This window comes from Panulirus ornatus, chromosome 57 (genome assembly GCF_036320965.1).
Source record: "Panulirus ornatus isolate Po-2019 chromosome 57, ASM3632096v1, whole genome shotgun sequence".
In the NCBI taxonomy this organism is placed as follows: domain Eukaryota; kingdom Metazoa; phylum Arthropoda; class Malacostraca; order Decapoda; family Palinuridae; genus Panulirus; species Panulirus ornatus.
The window spans coordinates 6787438-6805614 of NC_092280.1; the positions used below are offsets into that span (position 1 = coordinate 6787438).

An 18177-nucleotide genomic window follows, 5' to 3' on the forward strand; every position below is an offset into this window, starting at 1 on the left:
TAGGTAGACCTGGTGGTAGGTAGTGAGATCAGAGTAGGTAGACCTGGTAGTGGTTGGTGAGATCAGGGTAGGTAGACCTGGTAGTGGACAGTGAGAGCAAGCAGTGATGTCTGTTGTTGCTTGTGAGATGAGAACAATTTGTTGTGCATGACACTGAGGGTTGTTAAGAAGAATGTGATCAAACTATCAGTAAGGTCAGTCACTGATATGTTAGTTAGTACATAACTGGATGAAGAGATTAGTAATAAACACATGGATATCACTCTTCTTGAAGTTTCTCATGCAAGTGGAAGTGACTTGCTTGATTGACTCATACATATACAGGTGTTCATTCATCCAGGTTGGAGGATAAAGGGAAATGATAAAGAACGGAATTTTCTTCATGCTGTGTATTTACATTTTGTGCTTTGGTTAGTTTGGACAATAATAAATATAATTGCAGTCGAGTGATGAGGTGGCTGCTAAACTCATCCGTACGCGGGGGGAGCTGGAGTGTAGGTGGGCTGGTGGTACGACTTTACGCTGCCAGGCTCGTAAGTAACATCGGCCAGGAAGCCAGAGTCACCGTTGACATTGTAGGTCACCTTCTGTATGCGACCGTCGGGAAGCAGCACGTAGTACGACCCCTGAGTGTCGTAGCCGTCACGTTTCTCATCTTGACCGAAGTCGTTGCCTGAGTAGTCGTCCTTCACGTTCCAGGTGAACTCGTACTTGGGGTAAGCCTGGAGTAAGGACGAGAGATGTTAGGTGGGAAGGTGTATATCTCTATGATGGCCACGTCCAGGGTGGTGTATGGCAGATAGATTTCACAGTGTGTTAGTGGCAGGTACTGAGGTGTTCACAGTGGGTGACATATACTATATCTGGGCAGCCTCGCCCACAGTGGAGGAAACTTACCTCAGGAGGAGGGGCGGGCGGTCCGTAGGCAGGGGGAGGAGGAGGAGCGTAGGTAGGAGGAGGTGGAGGAGGAGGAGGAGGAGGTGGTGGAGGTGGACCGTAGGTAGGAGGAGGAGGAGGAGGAGGTGGTGGAGGTGGAGGAGGACCGTACTTAGGGGGAGGAGGAGGTGGTGGAGGAGGAGGTGGTGGAGGAGGACCGTAGGTAGGAGGAGGAGGAGGAGGAGGTGGAGGTGGAGGAGGACCGTAGGTAGGGGGAGGAGGTGGAGGAGGAGGAGGAGGAGGACCGTAGGAGGGGTGTGGATGGGATGGAGACTCCGGACGGGCGACTGTAGCCACCACAAGGGCGGCCAGGACCGCAACCTGGAGAATTGGGCAGATCAGAACCTCTCCTTACACTTCACACTTCAGCAACAACTGTATTTCAGGCACCCTCACTCTTCCCCACCAAAGAATATCACTGTATAATCGTGAGCGTCTCAGATATATGCCAAATTAAACGTTTACAAGAGTAATAAAAGCCAGTACATTTGTCTGAACCGTACCTTGTAAAACATGTTTGGTGGTAAGGAAGTGTCGAAGTGATGGTTGTTGAAGGAGGCGACCGCTTTATATACCCAAGACCCACCTCTCCTCCTGTGATGCCACGACCTTGAATGAGAAGAAGAAACGCCTTCACCGCGGCTACTGGACGCTGGCAAACTTGAATCTGTTACAGATGGAGAGCGAGTGTTGAGAAATGCATGCCACGTCCAGGATAATACTACAGCTTTTCCTTCGATACGTAGTTCAGATGTGCCCATTAAGCAGCGCGTCCTTAATGAGGACCTGGGGAGCGGTGTCCTGGTGGGCGTTTGGGGGTTGGCAGCGGAGGGGATTGGAGAGTGGAAGAAAATGAAAGTTAGTGGCCATTTGGATCGAGCTCTGTAGGATCAGTAACACTCGGACAATTAGCCTCTCTCCCACCCTCTCACCCACGTCATGGCCTCATCGCTCACTAGAATAACATAGTACATTTGTATATACAACAACCCGGTGAAAGATTAATATTCCCGGTGACCCCCGTCTTGCCTTTTCCGTACTTGCTTGACCATGCAGGGAGATTAGATATGAATAGGTTATTGTGCAACGTAAGCTGCTTTCTCTACCACTCTCTCTCTCTCTCTCTCTCTCTCTCTCTCTCTCTCTCTCTCTCTCTCTCTCTCTCTCTCTCTCTCTCTATATATATATATATATATATATATATATAAATATATATATATATATATATATATATATATATATATATATATACATATATATATATCTTTTTCTTTCATACTATTCGCCATTTCCTACGTTAGCGAGGTAGCGTTAAGAACAGAGGACTGGGCCCTTTAGGGAATATTAAAGTATATTGAACATATATATATATATATATATATATATATATATATATATATATATATATATATATATAGAGAGAGAGAGAGAGAGAGAGAGAGAGAGAGAGAGGAAAGTGATTGGTTCTCAGTGAATGTAGGTTTGCGGCAGGGGTGTGTGATGTCTCCATGGTTGTTTAATTTGTTTATGGATGGGGTTGTTAGGGAGGTAAATGCAAGAGTTTTGGAAAGAGGGGCAAGTATGAAGTCTGTTGGGGATGAGAGAGCTTGGGAAGTGAGTCAGTTGTTGTTCGCTGATGATACAGCGCTGGTGGCTGATTCATGTGAGAAACTGCAGAAGCTGGTGACTGAGTTTGGTAAAGTGTGTGGAAGAAGAAAGTTAAGAGTAAATGTGAATAAGAGCAAGGTTATTAGGTACAGTAGGGTTGAGGGTCAAGTCAATTGGGAGGTGAGTTTGAATGGAGAAAAACTGGAGGAAGTGAAGTGTTTTAGATATCTGGGAGTGGATCTGGCAGCGGATGGAACCATGGAAGCGGAAGTGGATCATAGGGTGGGGAAGGGGGCGAAAATTCTGGGAGCCTTGAAGAATGTGTGGAAGTCGAGAACATTATCTCGGAAAGCAAAAATGGGTATGTTTGAAGGAATAGTGGTTCCAACAATGTTGTATGGTTGCGAGGCGTGGGCTATGGATAGAGTTGTGCGCAGGAGGATGGATGTGTTGGAAATGAGATGTTTGAGGACAATGTGTGGTGTGAGGTGGTTTGATCGAGTGAGTAACGTAAGGGTAAGAGAGATGTGTGGAAATATAAAGAGCGTGGTTAAGAGAGCAGAAGAGGGTGTTTTGAAGTGGTTTGGGCACATGGAGAGGATGAGTGAGGAAAGATTGACCAAGAGGATATATGTGTCGGAGGTGGAGGGAGCAAGGAGAAGAGGGAGACCAAATTGGAGGTGAAAAGATGGAGTGAAAAAGATTTTGTGTGATCGGGGCCTGAACATGCAGGAGGGTGAAAGGAGGGCAAGGAATAGAGTGAATTGGAGCGATGTGGTATACCGGGGTTGACGTGCTGTCAGTGGATTGAATCAAGGCATGTGAAGCGTCTGGGGTAAACCGTGGAAAGCTGTGTAGGTATGTATATTTGCGTGTGTGGACGTATGTATATACATGTGTATGGGGGGGGGGGGGTTGGGCCATTTCTTTCGTCTGTTTCCTTGCGCTACCTCGCAAACGCGGGAGACAGCGACAAAGTATAAAAAAAAAAAAATATAAATGTATAAATGGAAATGGTGTAGAGCTTGTAGATTTGTGCGCTGAAAAAGGACTGGTGTTTGGGAATATCTGGCTTAAAAAGAGAGATATACATAAGTATACGTATGTATTTAGGAGAGATGGCCAGAGAGCGTTATTGGATTACGTGTTAATTGATAGGCGCGTGAAAGAGAGACTTTTGGGTGTTAATGTGCTGAGAGGTGCAACTGGAGGGATGTTTGATCATTATCTTGTGGAGGCGAAGGTGAAGATTTGTAGAGGTTTTCAGAAAAGAAGAGAGAATGTTGGGGTGAAGAGAGTGGTGAGAGTAAGTGAGCTTGGAAAGGAGACTTGTGTGAAGAAGTACCAGGAAAAAGGTGAGAACAAAGGACGTAAGGGGAGTGGGGGAGGAATGGGATGTATTTAGAGAAGCGGTGATGGCTTGCGGAAAAGATGCTTGTGGCATGAGAAGCGTGGGAGGTGGGCAGATTAGAAAGGGTAGTGAGTGGTGGGATGAAGAAGTAAAATTATTAGTGAAAGAGAAGAGAGAGGCATTTGGACGATTTTTGCAGGGAAATCATGCAAATGAGTGGGAGATGTATAAAAGAAAGAGGCGGGAGGTCAAGATAAAGGTGCAAGGGGTGAAAAAGAGGGCAAATGAGAGTTGGGGTGAGAGAGTATCATTAAATTTTAGGAAGAATAAAAATATGTTTTGGAAGGAGGTAAATAAAGTTTAAGACAAGAGAACAAATGGGAACATCAGTGAAGGGGGCTAACTAGGAGATGATAACAAGTAGTGGTGATGTGAGGAGATGGAGTGAGTATTTTGAAGGTTTGTTGAATGTGTTTGATGATAGAGTGGCAGATATAGGGTGGTATGCAAATTGAGAGGGTTAGGAAGAATGATTTGGTAAACAGAGAAGAGGTAGTAAAAGCTTTGCGGAAGATGAAAGTCGGCAAGGTAGCGGGTTTGGATGGTAATGCAGTGGAATTTATTAAAAAATGGGGTGGCTGTGTTGTTGACTGGTTGGTAAGGTTATCTAATGTATGTATGACTCATGGTGAGGTGCCTGAGGATTGGCGGAATTCTTGTATAGTGCCATTGTACAAAGGCAAAGGGGATAAAGGTGAGTGCTAAAATTACAGAGGTATAAGTTTGTTGAGTATTCCTGGGAAATCATATGGGAGGGTATTGATTGAGAGGGTGAAGGCATGTTCAGAGCATCATATTGGGGAGGAGCAGTGTGGTTTCAGAGGTAGTAGAGGATGTGTGGATCAGGTGTTTGCTTTGAAAAATGTATGTGAAAAATACTTAGAAAAACAAATGGATTTGTATGTAGCATTTATGGATCTGGAGAAAGCATATGATGGAGTTGATAGAGATGCTCTGTGGAAGGTATCAAGAACATATGGTGTGGGAGGCATGTTAAAAGCAGTGAAAAGTTTTTATTGAGGATGTAAGGCATGTGTACGAGTAGGGAGAGAGGAAAGTGATTGGTTCTCAGTGAATGTCGGTTTGTAGCAGGGGTGTGTGATGCCTCCATGGTTGTTTGATTTGTATATGGATGGGGTTGTTAGGGAGGTGAATGCAAGAGTTTTGGAAAAAGGGGCAAGTATGCAGTCAGTTGTGGATGAGAGAGCTTGGGAAGTGTCAGTCGTTCTTCGCTGATGATACAGAGCTGGTGGTTGATTTGGGTGAGAAACTGCAGTAGCTGGTGACTGAGTTTGGTAAAGTGTGTGAAAGAAGAAAGCTGAGAGTAAATGTGAATAAGAGCAAGGTTATTAGGTACAGTAGGGATGAAGGACAATTCAACTGGGAGGTATGTTTGAATGGAGAAAGACTGGAGGAAGTGAATTGTTTTAGATATCTGGGAGTAGATTTGGCAGCGGATGGAAACATTGAAGCGGAAGTGTCATAGGGTGGGGTAGGGGGCGAAAGTTTTGGGAGCGTTGAAGAATGTGTGGAAGTCGAGAACGTTATCTTGGAAAGCAAAAATGGGTATGTTTGAAGGAATAGTGGTTCCGAGAATGTTTATGTTTGCGAGGCGTGGGATATAGACAGAGTTGTGCGGAGGAGGGTGGATGTGCTGGAAATGAGATGTTTGAGGACAATATGTGGTGTGAGGGGGTTTGGTCGAGTAAATAATGAAAGGGTAAGAGAGATATATGGTAGTAAAAAGAGTGTGGTTGAGAGAGCAGAAGACGGTGTTTTGAAATGGTTTGGTCACATTGAGAGAATGAGTGAGGAAAGATTGACCAAGAGGATATATGTGTCAGAGGTGGAGGGAACGAAGAGAAGTGGGAGACCAAATTGGAGGTGGAAAGCTGGAGTGAAAAAGATTTTGAGTGATCGGGGCCTAAACATGCAGGAGGATGAAAGGCGTGCAAGGAATAGAGTGAATTGGAACGATGTGGTATACCGGGGTCGACGTGCTGTCAATGGATTGAACCAGGGCATGTGAAGCGTCTGGGGTAAAGGGATAAACCACGGAAAGTTCTGTGGGGCCTGAATGTGGAAAGGGAGCTGTGGTTTCGATGCATTATACATGCATTATATGTATACGTTGAGATGTATAGGTATGTAATGTGCGTGTGTGGACGTGTATGTATATACATGTGTATGTGGGTGGGTTTGGCCATTCTTTCGTGTGTTTCCTTGCGCTACCTCGCTGGCAAATGGGAAACACGTGGCAAGTGTAAATAAGATCAAGGTAAAACCACAAGCAAAAGGAAAATAGGTAATTTGAAGTGCTTTCGTACATTTTGTTGTTACCCCTGTGTCTCTTCATCTTTTCAATGTTGTATACGAAAGCGCTTGGCAACGTAGTTTCCGTTTGCTTTACGTCTTTCAGTGATTATATGTGTTCGACAGCGCAACGTATTACCTGTAAATCAGGGGCCGAGCTGGGATGTTATTTCTGTAAACAAGAAAGACCTAGAGATGCTAACGTCTGGTACAAGAGACGAGACTCAGAGATTCCAACTATAACGTCTCGTAAGGAAGACGAGACTCTCGCTCTAGCGTCTGGTACAGGAGACGAGACTCCCACTCTAACCTCTGATACAACAGACGAGACTCCCACTGTAGCATCTAGTACAGCAGACGAAATTACCACTGCAGCATCTGGTACAGGAGACGAAACTCCCAGTGCAACGTCTGGTACAAGAGTTGAGGAATGATGACGACATTATGAAGCTGTGTTTCACAGGTGACGAGTCGACCACTTTTTATCCGCTGCGCTCGTGAGTCCTGCAGCTTCTCCCAGTGGACAGACCCGAAGCTTTCCTTATTACGGAGGATCACTCATCCCACTTGGCAAGGAACCTGAGCAGTGATAAGGATATCTTAGTCTTCAGTGATGATATCGACATTTATGTTATGTTTGGTTCGACAGCTGTGGTGTTTACTGAGTGTGAGTGTAGCTGCGGGAATTGCCGGAAACTGTTCTCCTGATTATTTGACGGAAAGAAAATGTTCTGACCATTTGACAGAAGGAAAATAGTCTGACTATTTGACGGAAGGAAACTGTTCTCCAGACTACTTAACAGACGGAAACTGTTCTCCAGACTATTTGACAGGAGAAGACTATTCCCCAGACTAAATGACAGGAGGAAACTGTTTTCCAGACTATTTGACGGGAGGAAACTGCTCTCCATACTATTTGACGGGAGGAAACTGCTCTCCAGACTATTTGACGGGAGGAAACTGTTTTCCTGACTATTTGATGGACGGAAATTCTTTTTCACACTATTTAATACAAGAAATCTCTTCTACAGACAATTTGGCAGAAGGAAACTGTTCTCTGGACTATGTGACTGAAGGAAACTCATCTCAAGAACATTTGACTATTTCTAAGATAACAGAGTGTGTCTTTGCAATGATCGTCCTTCCTCTCTCTGCCTAAGCTCTGCACCAACTGCTCATTAGGTATAAAGCCTTAATAATTGAGCAGTGTATACTCAGTGGGGAGAAAAAAAGAAGTGGCGACGGGACAGGAGACGAGCATATGCCTCTCATACCAACAGAGTCAACCTAGCTTCAACCTTCACATCCTCGAATGTACCCGATTGTACACTCAAGATCTTCCTAAGTCATCTTAGAACTCCAGTTCGCTCTGAGAATGCTAACGAAGACTTTCTACCTCTGGCTACCTTCGCAAAAGGAAAGGCAGTGTTGTCAGTGACCTTGTACTTGTCCTCCAGTGCCAGCCAGAGGTATGTGGAAGAAGTATGGCAGTGCAGAGAGTAATGAAACTTTTATATATGAGTCTCAGGTTGTTCCCAATGTCATGGTGATGCCAGAAACGACAAGGCTTATGAGATACTTGTTTTTACTATCATCATCAGCGTACCCAGGCATCCAGTAAGGCTAAATGAATTGCATTGAAGTTCAGGCTAGTTCACTTATCGAAGTGTTAGTGACATTACAATACCTATCATATCACGGATCATACAACTATTAGCTACCAAGTCTTGCCAGCTAATGAACAGATGATGCCGGACTTATGCAGAGAGGCCATCACTGCAAAGCCACACACAGTTCATTTAGATAAAGTCAAATTGTCAGAACAGTTACCTTCCTTCACATTGTCAGCAGAACAGTTACCTTCCTTCAAATTGTCAGAAGAACAGTTACCTTCCTTCAAATTGCCTGAAGAACAGTTTCCTTCCGTCAAATTGTCTGAAGAACATTTTCCTTTCGTCAAATTGTAGGGAGAACAGTTTCCTCCTGTCATTTAGCCTGGGAATAGTCTTCCTCTGTCAAATAGTCTGGAGAACAGTTTCCTCCCGTCAAATAGTCTGGAGAACAGTTTCCGTCTGTTAAGTAGTCTGGAGAACAGTTTCCTTCCGTCAAATAGTCAGACCATTTTCCTTCTGTCAAATGGTCAGAACATTTTCTTTCCGTCAAATAATCAGGAGAACAGTTTCCGGCAATTCCCGCAGCTACACTCACACTCAGTAAACACCACAGCTGTGGAACCAAACATAACATAAATGTCGATATCATCACTGAAAACTAAGATATCCTCATCACTGCTCAGGTTCCTTGCCAAGTGGGATGAGCGATCCTCCGTAATAAGGAAAGCTTCGGGTCTGTCCACTGGGAGAAGCTGCAGGACTCACGAGCGCAGCGGATAAAAAGTGGTCGACTCGTCACCTGTGAAACACAGCTTAATAATGTCGTCATCATTCCTCAACTCTTGTACCAGACGTTGCACTGGGAGTTTCGTCTCCTGCATCAGACTCTTGAGAGGGAGTCTCGTCTCCCTTATATATATATCTATATCTATATCTATCTATCTATCTATCTATCTATCTATCTATCTATCTATCTATCTATCTATCTATCTATCTATCTATCTATATATATATATATATATATATATATATATATATATATATATATATATATATATATATATATATATTATGAGCACGTTTAAACTACATATCGAAGGAAAAACTGTAGTATTATCCTGGACGTGGCATGCATTTCTCAACACTCGCTGTCCATCTGTAACAGATTCAAGTTTGCCAGCGTCCAGTAGCGGCGGTGAAGGCGTTTCTTCTTCTCATTCAAGGTCGTGGCATCAGAGGAGGAGAGGTGGGTGTTGGGTATATAAAGCGGTCGCCTCCTTCAACAACCATCATTTCGACACTTCCTTACCACCAAACATGTTTTACAAGGTACGGTTCAGACAAATGTACTGGCTTTTATTACTCTTGTAAACGTTTAATTTGGCATATATCTGAGACGCTCACGATTATACAGTGATATTCTTTGGTGGGGAAGAGTGAGGATGCCTGAAATACAGTTGTTGCTGAAGTGTGAAGTGTAAGGAGAGGTTCTGATCTGCCCAATTCTCCAGATTGCGGTCCTGGCCGCCCTTGTGGTGGCTACAGTCGCCCGTCCGGAGTCTCCATCCCATCCACACCCCTCCTACGGTCCTCCTCCTCCTCCTCCTCCTCCTCCTCCCCCTACATACGCCCCTCCACCTGCTCCTACCTACGCTCCTCCTCCTCCCCCTGCCTACGGACCGCCCGCCCCTCCTCCTGAGGTAAGTTTCCTCCACTGTGGGCGAGGCTGCCCAGATGTAGTATATGTCACCCACTGTGAACACCTCAGTACCTGCCACTAACACACTGTGAAATCTATCTGCCATACACCACCCTGGACGTGGCCATCATAGAGATATACACCTTCCCACCTAACCTCTCTCGTCCTTACTCCAGGCTTACCCCAAGTACGAGTTCACCTGGAACGTGAAGGACGACTACTCAGGCAACGACTTCGGTCAAGATGAGAAACGTGACGGCTACGACACTCAGGGGTCGTACTACGTGCTGCTTCCCGACGGTCGCATACAGAAGGTGACCTACAATGTCAACGGTGACTCTGGCTTCCTGGCCGATGTTACTTACGAGCCTGGCAGCGTAAAGTCGTACCACCAGCCCACCTACACTCCAGCTCCCCCCGCGTACGGATGAGTTTAGCAGCCACCTCATCACTCGACTGCAATTATATTTATTATTGTCCAAACTAACCAAAGCACAAAATGTAAATACACAGCATGAAGAAAATTCCGTTCTTTATCATTTCCCTTTATCCTCCAACCTGGATGAATGAACACCTGTATATGTATGAGTCAATCAAGCAAGTCACTTCCACTTGCATGAGAAACTTCAAGAAGAGTGATATCTATGTGTTTATTACTAATCTCTTCATCCAGTTATGTACTAACTAACATATCAGTGACTGACCTTACTGATAGTTTGATCACATTCTTCTTAACAACCCTCAGTGTCATGCACAACAAATTGTTCTCATCTCACAAGCAACAACAGACATCACTGCTTACTTCCGCCACAGGAAACACACTTGCTCTCACTGTCCACTACCAGGTCTACCTACCCTGATCTCACCAACCACTACCAGATCTACCTACCCTGATCTCACCAACCACTACCAGGTCTACCTACCCTGATCTCACCACCCACTACCAGGTGTACCTACCCTGATCTCACCAACCACTACCAGATCTACCTACCCTGATCTCACTACCTACCACCAGGTCTACCTACTCTGATCTCACCACCCACTACCAGGTGTACCTACCCTGATCTCACCAACCACTACCAGATCTACCTACCCTGATCTCACTACCTACTACCAGGTCTACCTACTCTGATCTCACCACCCACTACCAGGTGTACCTACCCTGATCTCACCAACCACTACCAGGTCTATCTACTCTGATCTTACCACCCACTACCAGGTGTACCTACCCTGATCTCACTAACTTGACCAGGTGTACGTACCTTGATCTCATTATCCATTACCAGGTGTATGTATCTGATTGCACTACCTACTATCAGATCTACCTACACTGATCTCACTACCTACTACCAGTGTACGTACCCTGATCTCACTAACTACTACCAGTGTACGTACCCTGATCTCACTACCTACTACCAGTGTACGTACCCTGATCTCACTAACTACTACCAGTGTACGTACCCTGATCTCGCTACCTACTAACAGTAATTGTACCCAGAAAAGAATCTATGGAAATCCCAAATATCATTTACACCAAGTTCTCTGAGAATCTTTTACCAACCCACATAAGAATACATCCACAACATATTCACAGAACAAAATGAATCATATGTTCTACTACGATACACTAATAGATAAGATCGTATCTATTAGTGTACTGTGGTAGAACATATGTTTCCACTGGTTGTATAAGAAGATAAGATCTAATAACTTGCACTTCAATGACATCTTCAACACTTGGCTTCATTGCGTACATTCGGTTAAAAAAAAAACTCGATATGAATTACCACAGTGTGTGATGAACGTAATAATATCACAAACTCAGAACTCAAATACTAACAACATAGCTTCCTTGAATGTGTGAACTACTAACGCAATACAAGCCGTTAATGATCGTACACAATATTTACATTCCAAAAGCTTAAATGTTGGCAGCATAGAGTAAAGCTTTTCACATAGATAGAGTCACCAGCGGGCAGTAATGGTTGCCACTCTACACGGCATCACATAGTACACACAGTCAGCTGAGGCACTTGTGGCCGGCCTCCCTGACCCAAGCCTCTCTCCACACACTACCTCGTCTACCACCACCACCAGACTTCAGCCTTCAAACGTACCCATATTTGTTTTCCACACATTCTTCAACGCTCCCAGAACCTTAGCTCCCTCCCCCACCCTGTGAGTCACTTCCGCTTCCATGGTTCCATCCGCTGCTAAATCCACTCCCAGGTATCTAAAACACTTCACTTCCTTCAGTTTTTATCCATCTTAACTTACCTCACAGTTGACTTGTCCCTCAACCCTATTGAACCTAATAACCTTGCTCTTATTCACATTTACTCTCAGCTTTCTTATTTCACACACTTTTTCAAACTCAGTCACCAACTTCTGCAGATTCTCACACGAATCAGCCATCATCGGTGTGTCATCAGCGAACAACTATGACTCACTTCCCTAGCTCTCTCATCCACAACAGACTGTATACTTGCCCTCTCTGCAGAACTCTTGCATTCACCTCCCTAACAACCCCATCCATAAACAAATTAGATAACCATGGAGACATCACGCACCCCTGCCGCAAACCGACACTCACTGGGAACCAATCATTTTCCTCTCTTCCTACTCGCACACATGCCTTACATCCTCAATAAAAACTTTTCACTGCTTCTAGCAACTTACCTCCCACACCATATACTCGTAATACCTTCCACAGAGCATCTTTATCAACTCTATCATATGCCTTCTCCAGATCCATGAATGCTACGTACAAATCAATTGTTTTTCTAAGTATTTCTTATATACATTCCTCAAAGCAAACACCTGATCAACACATCGTCTACCACTTTTGACACCACACTGCTCTTCCCCAATCTGATGCTCTGTACATGCCTTCACCCTCTCAATCAATACCCTCCTATATAATTTCCCAGGAATGCTCAACAAACTTATACCTCTGTAATTTGAACACACCTTTATCTCCTTTGCCTTTGTACAATGGCACTATACATGCATTCTGCCAATCCTTAGGCACGTCACCATGAACCATATATATATATATATATATATATATATATATATATATATATATATATATATATATATATTATATATATATATATATATATATATATATATATATATATATATATATCAGACCAATGAACAGGAAGTCCACATACTCGCAATATATCCGTGTCAACTATGATATATATCATATATATCATAACAGAGAGTTCAAGTTTCCTATCTGATCAAAATTGCAACAGCTCAAGGTGAAGGTAATTAGCTTCGACACTGCATGTTTGAACACACGACAGTGAATTGGCAAATACCAGTTCAACCCATTCACTGTTCCTTGTTCCCAGGGCCAACCACCTACTGGCATAACCAATCGTACGAGTTTGTCTCAATTAACTGCACGGATTTAAAGTATCACTATTCCTCTATGAGCCCCTACATACATTTAGCAACTTTCCTTAAAGTTGAACCTGAATTAGTCTTCATGACACTGATTACCACTAGTGATGCATCATAAGGAAACAAACATCCATATGTTGGGTACAATTTTAACCTCTCACAAGAGTGCCTGAGTCGTAATCATGATAGAAATCATACATTATAGAAAATGGGCTCATAAGTTCCATCTGCTGGAAATTATAAATGAGGACACGTAGCCACACCACCTCCTCATGTGTTCCCGTTCCTCACAAGCTTTATCAACCCTAAGCACCTGAGACTCACAAACACAGGTTACAAGCAAAAAACCGGGAGTACATAAGTTGCTCATAAACCACAAATGCTCAAAGTATGAGCACAGAGTCCCCCCCTGGCAGGGTTATGCTGTGGCTGTGTGGACCTGGCCTTACTGGCAGGGTGAGGCCATGGCTGTGTGGGCCTGGCCCCACTGACAGGGTGAGGCCGTGGCTGTGTGGGCCTCTCCCTACTGGCAGGTGAGGGCTGTGTGGTCTTCGTGTCAGGACCATCTCGGGTCTGATATGCCGTTTGTTCATGGGTCTCATCCTGTTGACTTGGGTGGGTGTGTGAGGGGGGGATGCTATTTCGTGTGTGGCGGGGTGGCGACGGAAATGGATGAAGGCAGCAAGTATGGATATGTACAGATGTATCATCATTGCACATGTGAGGAGAATATGAAGGATTCTTACTGTGATGGTGGGGAAGAAAAATGACTACCACACAGCATATGGCAAGGAGAAAACATTGGTACAATTTTCCTTGCAGTGAAGGATAAGGTCCAGGCAAAACATACCCCCCACTGAAAGCCATCTAGGGAGAAGGAAAGAAAGTGAAAGAGGGGGAAAGTTGAAATAAGGGGAGGGGACAGTAAGGGGAGGAGAATTCCAAAGTCCAGCTGTTCGAGGTAAGGAGCTATGATAACGGTCAATCCTCGAGTAGTGGGTCTTCACACAGATACTATGGGAATCAGCAGACACATTCCTCGGGTCCAAACCTCAGGAGTTGGGGGGGGGGGGCATCCAGGCATCTGACGAAGACAGGAGAAAACATACTGAAGGACAGAGACAAAAAAGAGCAACATGTCGCCATACAGAAAGGATGGTGGAACAGAGATGTTGCCAGGAGAATTGATGAGACGGAAGGCTTTTGATTCTACAATGAATGATAGGAAGATAGAGGAAGAACCAATCCAGGTATGTGAGTAGTAATGACAGGCCAAATAAAACTCCTGTAGATATGATATACGGAGCTGTTCATGAGGAGAGTAATTACGGCACACACACACACACACACACACACACACACACACACACACACACACACACAAGCACACACACACACACACAAGCACACACCACTCCAAGCCTTTGTCAAGCAGGGTTTGTGATGTTGGCCATGTCGGGTTTCCAGGACAGAATGGAGGATACGGTTGTGCTCAACATCTTCATGCCATTGCAAGGCTGAATTGGGTGGACTGGAACTGTTCAGAGAGAGAGAGAGAGAGAGAGAGAGAGAGAGAGAGAGAGAGAGAGAGAGAGAGAGAGAGAGAGAGAGAGAGAGAGAGAGAGAGAGAGAGAGAGAGAGAGAGAGAGAGAGAGAGAGAGAGAGAGAGAGAGAGAGAGAGAGAGAGAGAGAGAGAGAGAGAGAGAGAGAGAGAATGCATTTTATAGTACTGTTAGATTTGAACAGTTTAACAGCTTCTGTAGTCTGAGATACTGCTCCAGTGAGAGAGGAAACATGTTTTGCACGAGAAAGACGAGTTTGAGAAAGGGGAAGGAAAGCGAGTTGAAGAGCGTCTCGAAGAAATCACGAACGAAAAGGCGAATGGCGTTAGAAGTAGAGGAGAGAAGGTCCCTTTACAGAGAATAATAAAGAGAGTTAGAGCCAGCAAAGAACCCCGAGGAACACCACTGTCGATAGGATCGGAAGGGGGAAGTCGCTTCATTGACGACTGCTACAGTGGAATGGCTGGGCAAGGAACTATGCGTTAAGGAACATGTGGCGGGGCTGGGATTACTGCAACAACCTCCTTGCAACGTGTGGTGGGAGAGAACCTTATTGCAAAGACCACATAGCATGTGTTGGGGAGGAGGGGCTGAATAAGACCCCCCCCCTCATAGCAATCAGTGGGGGAGGAAAGACTGATATGACCACCTTATATCATGTGGTGGTGGTGGGGGGGGGGGGGGTAAGCTATAGCGACCAGCTCAGAGCATGTGGTCAGAGAACATGACAGCCTGTACAGCATGGGGGTTGGAGAGGAAGCAACGACCACCTCATAGTATGTGGCGCGGAGGAAAACCTGCTGTGACCACCTCATAGAATGTAGTGGGGAGGTAACACGATCATCTCATAGCATGTAATGGGTAGAAAAAACTAACTCAGCTCGTGGCTGGAAGGTAGAGCAGTGGGGAGAAAACATCTCATAGCAAGTCGTGGGGAGAAAACACTGGTATCACTTCCTCATAGCATGTGGTGGGAGGAAACTTTTATGGCTGCCTCATAGGATGTAATGGGGAGAAAGCTCTTTTATGGCCACCTAATAACATGTGGTGGGGAGAAAGCCCTCTTATGGCCTCCTCATAGCACGTGCTGGGGAGAAAACTCTCTTATGGCCGCCTCGTAGTATGCGATGGGGGAGGAAACAGTGCTACAACCACCTCATAATATGTCGTAGGGAGGGACCACAGATACAAGCTCCCCCAAGCATTTTGTAGATGTGGGTCAATATCACAATGAGACGCAGGATTCTTGACCATGCATAAATACGAGGAAGTCACTCACGCACGGGGAAGTGCTAACGTGAATTGCTTTCTCGAGGTTACATCGCCTCTACGAACGCTGGGAAAAGTATTGTTTTGTCGCAATTTTTTTTTTCGTGGGCGTCTTAAATGTTTGCGTTACTCGTATGATCCTTCGTAGCTCTTGTCTGGCACTCACGTGGTGCCACTTAAACTGGTGCCCTTAATTACTATGCTATACTCTAGCTCTATATCCCAGTATAGAAAGTGGGTCGTGTTGTACCGTTCCTCTAATTTGACCAAGTCTAGATTTACGTTCACACCCCCCTTCCTTCCCTCTTTCTATAAATGGTGGTGCTATATTTAAAGGAGGACCATAGTTCTATTTTTTTGAGAACGTCGCGAAGGAAAAGTCTTCCTGAGGTGCGACAGGGGGGGCCTCGTCCATCGGCAGGGGCCTCGTCGTGTTGTGTCAAGGTGGTGACGTCACAGGAAGCAGGCAGGGTCCTGAGGTATATATAAGGTGGACGTTTCCCTGGTCAGCATCAGTCTCACTAACCCTCACCTCCAAACATGTCCTGTAAGGTATTGTTCAACAGCCTTTTTTTTAAAATTTTTATCCACAGTTCTTTTTACGATGAGGATTTATGAAAAATGACAGGTGAGAGAGGCCTGTCCCAACTTACGAAAAAAGTGGTTTTTGATTGTAGATATTGTAAGTGCTTTCCTTGTGGGTGATCTGTGTGTATAAGTGAAACGTCCATTTCTTCAGATTGTTGTGTTGGCTTCCGTTGTTGTGGCGGTCTTCGCCCGCCCTGAGGCCCTCCCTGCCTACTCATACAACGCCCCGTCCCAGAGGACTAGCTCCTCTTCACACGGATCACGTGGCTACAATACCCCTACCTACTCGTACAACGCCCCTTCCGATGGATCTCCAACCTTGATATATGATGCCCCTGACACTGAGCCTCCCACCTCTTCATACAGAGCCCCTGCCAGAAATACCCAAGGCTCTTCAAACCGATCCCGTAACAGAGGTTCCTCATCTTCTTCGTACAGAGCCCCAAGTACCACAGCCTCTTCGCACAGAGCCTCAAGTACCCCAGCCTCTTCGTACAGGACCCCTACTAGAGGTACCCAAGCCTCTTCGTACAGTACTCCTACCAGTAGCGCCCCAGCTTCTTCATACAGAGCCCCAAGTACCCCAGCCTCTTCGTACGGGGCCCCTACTAGAGGTACCCCAACTTCTTTGTATGGAACCCCTACCAGTAGTGCCCCAGCTTCATCAAGCAGTGCTTCAACGACCGGTACCACATCCTCTTCAAGCAGTGCGACTATCAGCAGTACCCAAGACTCCTCCTCAAACAGCGCCTCTGTCAATATCACATCTGATCCTGAGGTGAGTTTAATCCCAATTCTTCCACGTTGGCCACACATCTGTGTCCCCTCTCTGACAACAGACGGGCCAGGGACACAAACATGCTGTCCTATAATGTCACAGATCAACCTGGTCCCAGCGGCTGTATTCAGGCACAAACACAACACACACACACACACACACACACACACACACACACACGCACACACACACACACACACACACACACACACACACACACACACACACACACACACACACACACACACACACTTAAATGTAATGTTTTTATTATCACCACAGAATCCTGGTCAGTACAGCTTCGACTGGGAGGTGGTGGATGACGATTCTGGCAACGACTTCGGCCAGTTTGAGGTCAGTGATGAGAACGGCGTCCAGGGCTTCTACAGCGTGAGGCTCCCTGACGGGCGTCTGCAGACGGTGACCTATACAGTCACGAGAGACGGCGGCTACAGGGCAGAGGTCACATACGAAGACGATGACCTACAGTTGGATCAGGACCCCGATGACATGTATGCATAAGTCGATAGCAACAGCGTAATTTCTCTCCCTTAATATTTATGATATTAGATAATGATGATAATTTATTATTGAATTATTAGATGAAAAAATAAACAAAAAAAGGACTACTATATTTTTATCTATCCTGCACACGGACCTCCATCCTAATAAGTCATCCCAACAGATGGGTTATCTTGTCGCATCCCAATATGGTTGTGGAACCAAACATCAAAACTGAACACACGTCATCTTTAACAGTAAGAACAAGTATCTACGCTAACATTAATGAGCGCTGCGTGATATGAACTCTACTGTACACTAATGTTTTATTCAATACATTTTCTACCTGAAGGTAGCAACCAACAATACCACGGAGGTTCTATTAGAAGGATATGATATATAGACAAAACTACTTTGCACACATGAAGATATTTGTGCATTGATTTCAGCATCAGGTTATGCCAGAGATCTCATGCTCTGAA

At 45.1% G+C, this 18177-nt stretch overlaps 3 protein-coding genes across 3 annotated transcripts; 2 read left to right on the forward strand and 1 right to left on the reverse strand.

Moving 5' to 3' along the window:
* Positions 1 to 374: 374 nt before the first annotated feature.
* On the reverse strand, positions 375 to 1712 carry LOC139766150 (uncharacterized). The gene is made up of 3 exons (XM_071694412.1): positions 1440 to 1712; positions 898 to 1257; positions 375 to 722 (listed from the first exon to the last, which is right to left on the reverse strand). Exons 1-3 carry the CDS (start codon positions 1695 to 1697, stop codon positions 468 to 470), a joined length of 873 nt encoding a protein of 290 aa, XP_071550513.1. The 5' UTR covers positions 1698 to 1712; the 3' UTR covers positions 375 to 467.
* A 7386-nt stretch (positions 1713 to 9098) lies between these two features.
* Positions 9099 to 10104, forward strand: LOC139766442 (larval cuticle protein A2B-like). The gene is made up of 3 exons (XM_071695130.1): positions 9099 to 9210; positions 9393 to 9581; positions 9757 to 10104. Exons 1-3 carry the CDS (start codon positions 9199 to 9201, stop codon positions 10009 to 10011), a joined length of 456 nt encoding a protein of 151 aa, XP_071551231.1. The 5' UTR covers positions 9099 to 9198; the 3' UTR covers positions 10012 to 10104.
* Positions 10105 to 16355: 6251 nt separating this feature from the next.
* Positions 16356 to 17810, forward strand: LOC139766448 (uncharacterized). The gene is made up of 3 exons (XM_071695136.1): positions 16356 to 16380; positions 16568 to 17194; positions 17477 to 17810. The coding sequence occupies exons 1-3, from the start codon at positions 16369 to 16371 to the stop codon at positions 17714 to 17716; spliced, it is 879 nt and encodes a 292-aa protein (XP_071551237.1). The 5' UTR covers positions 16356 to 16368; the 3' UTR covers positions 17717 to 17810.
* The last annotated feature ends 367 nt before the right edge of the window (positions 17811 to 18177 follow it).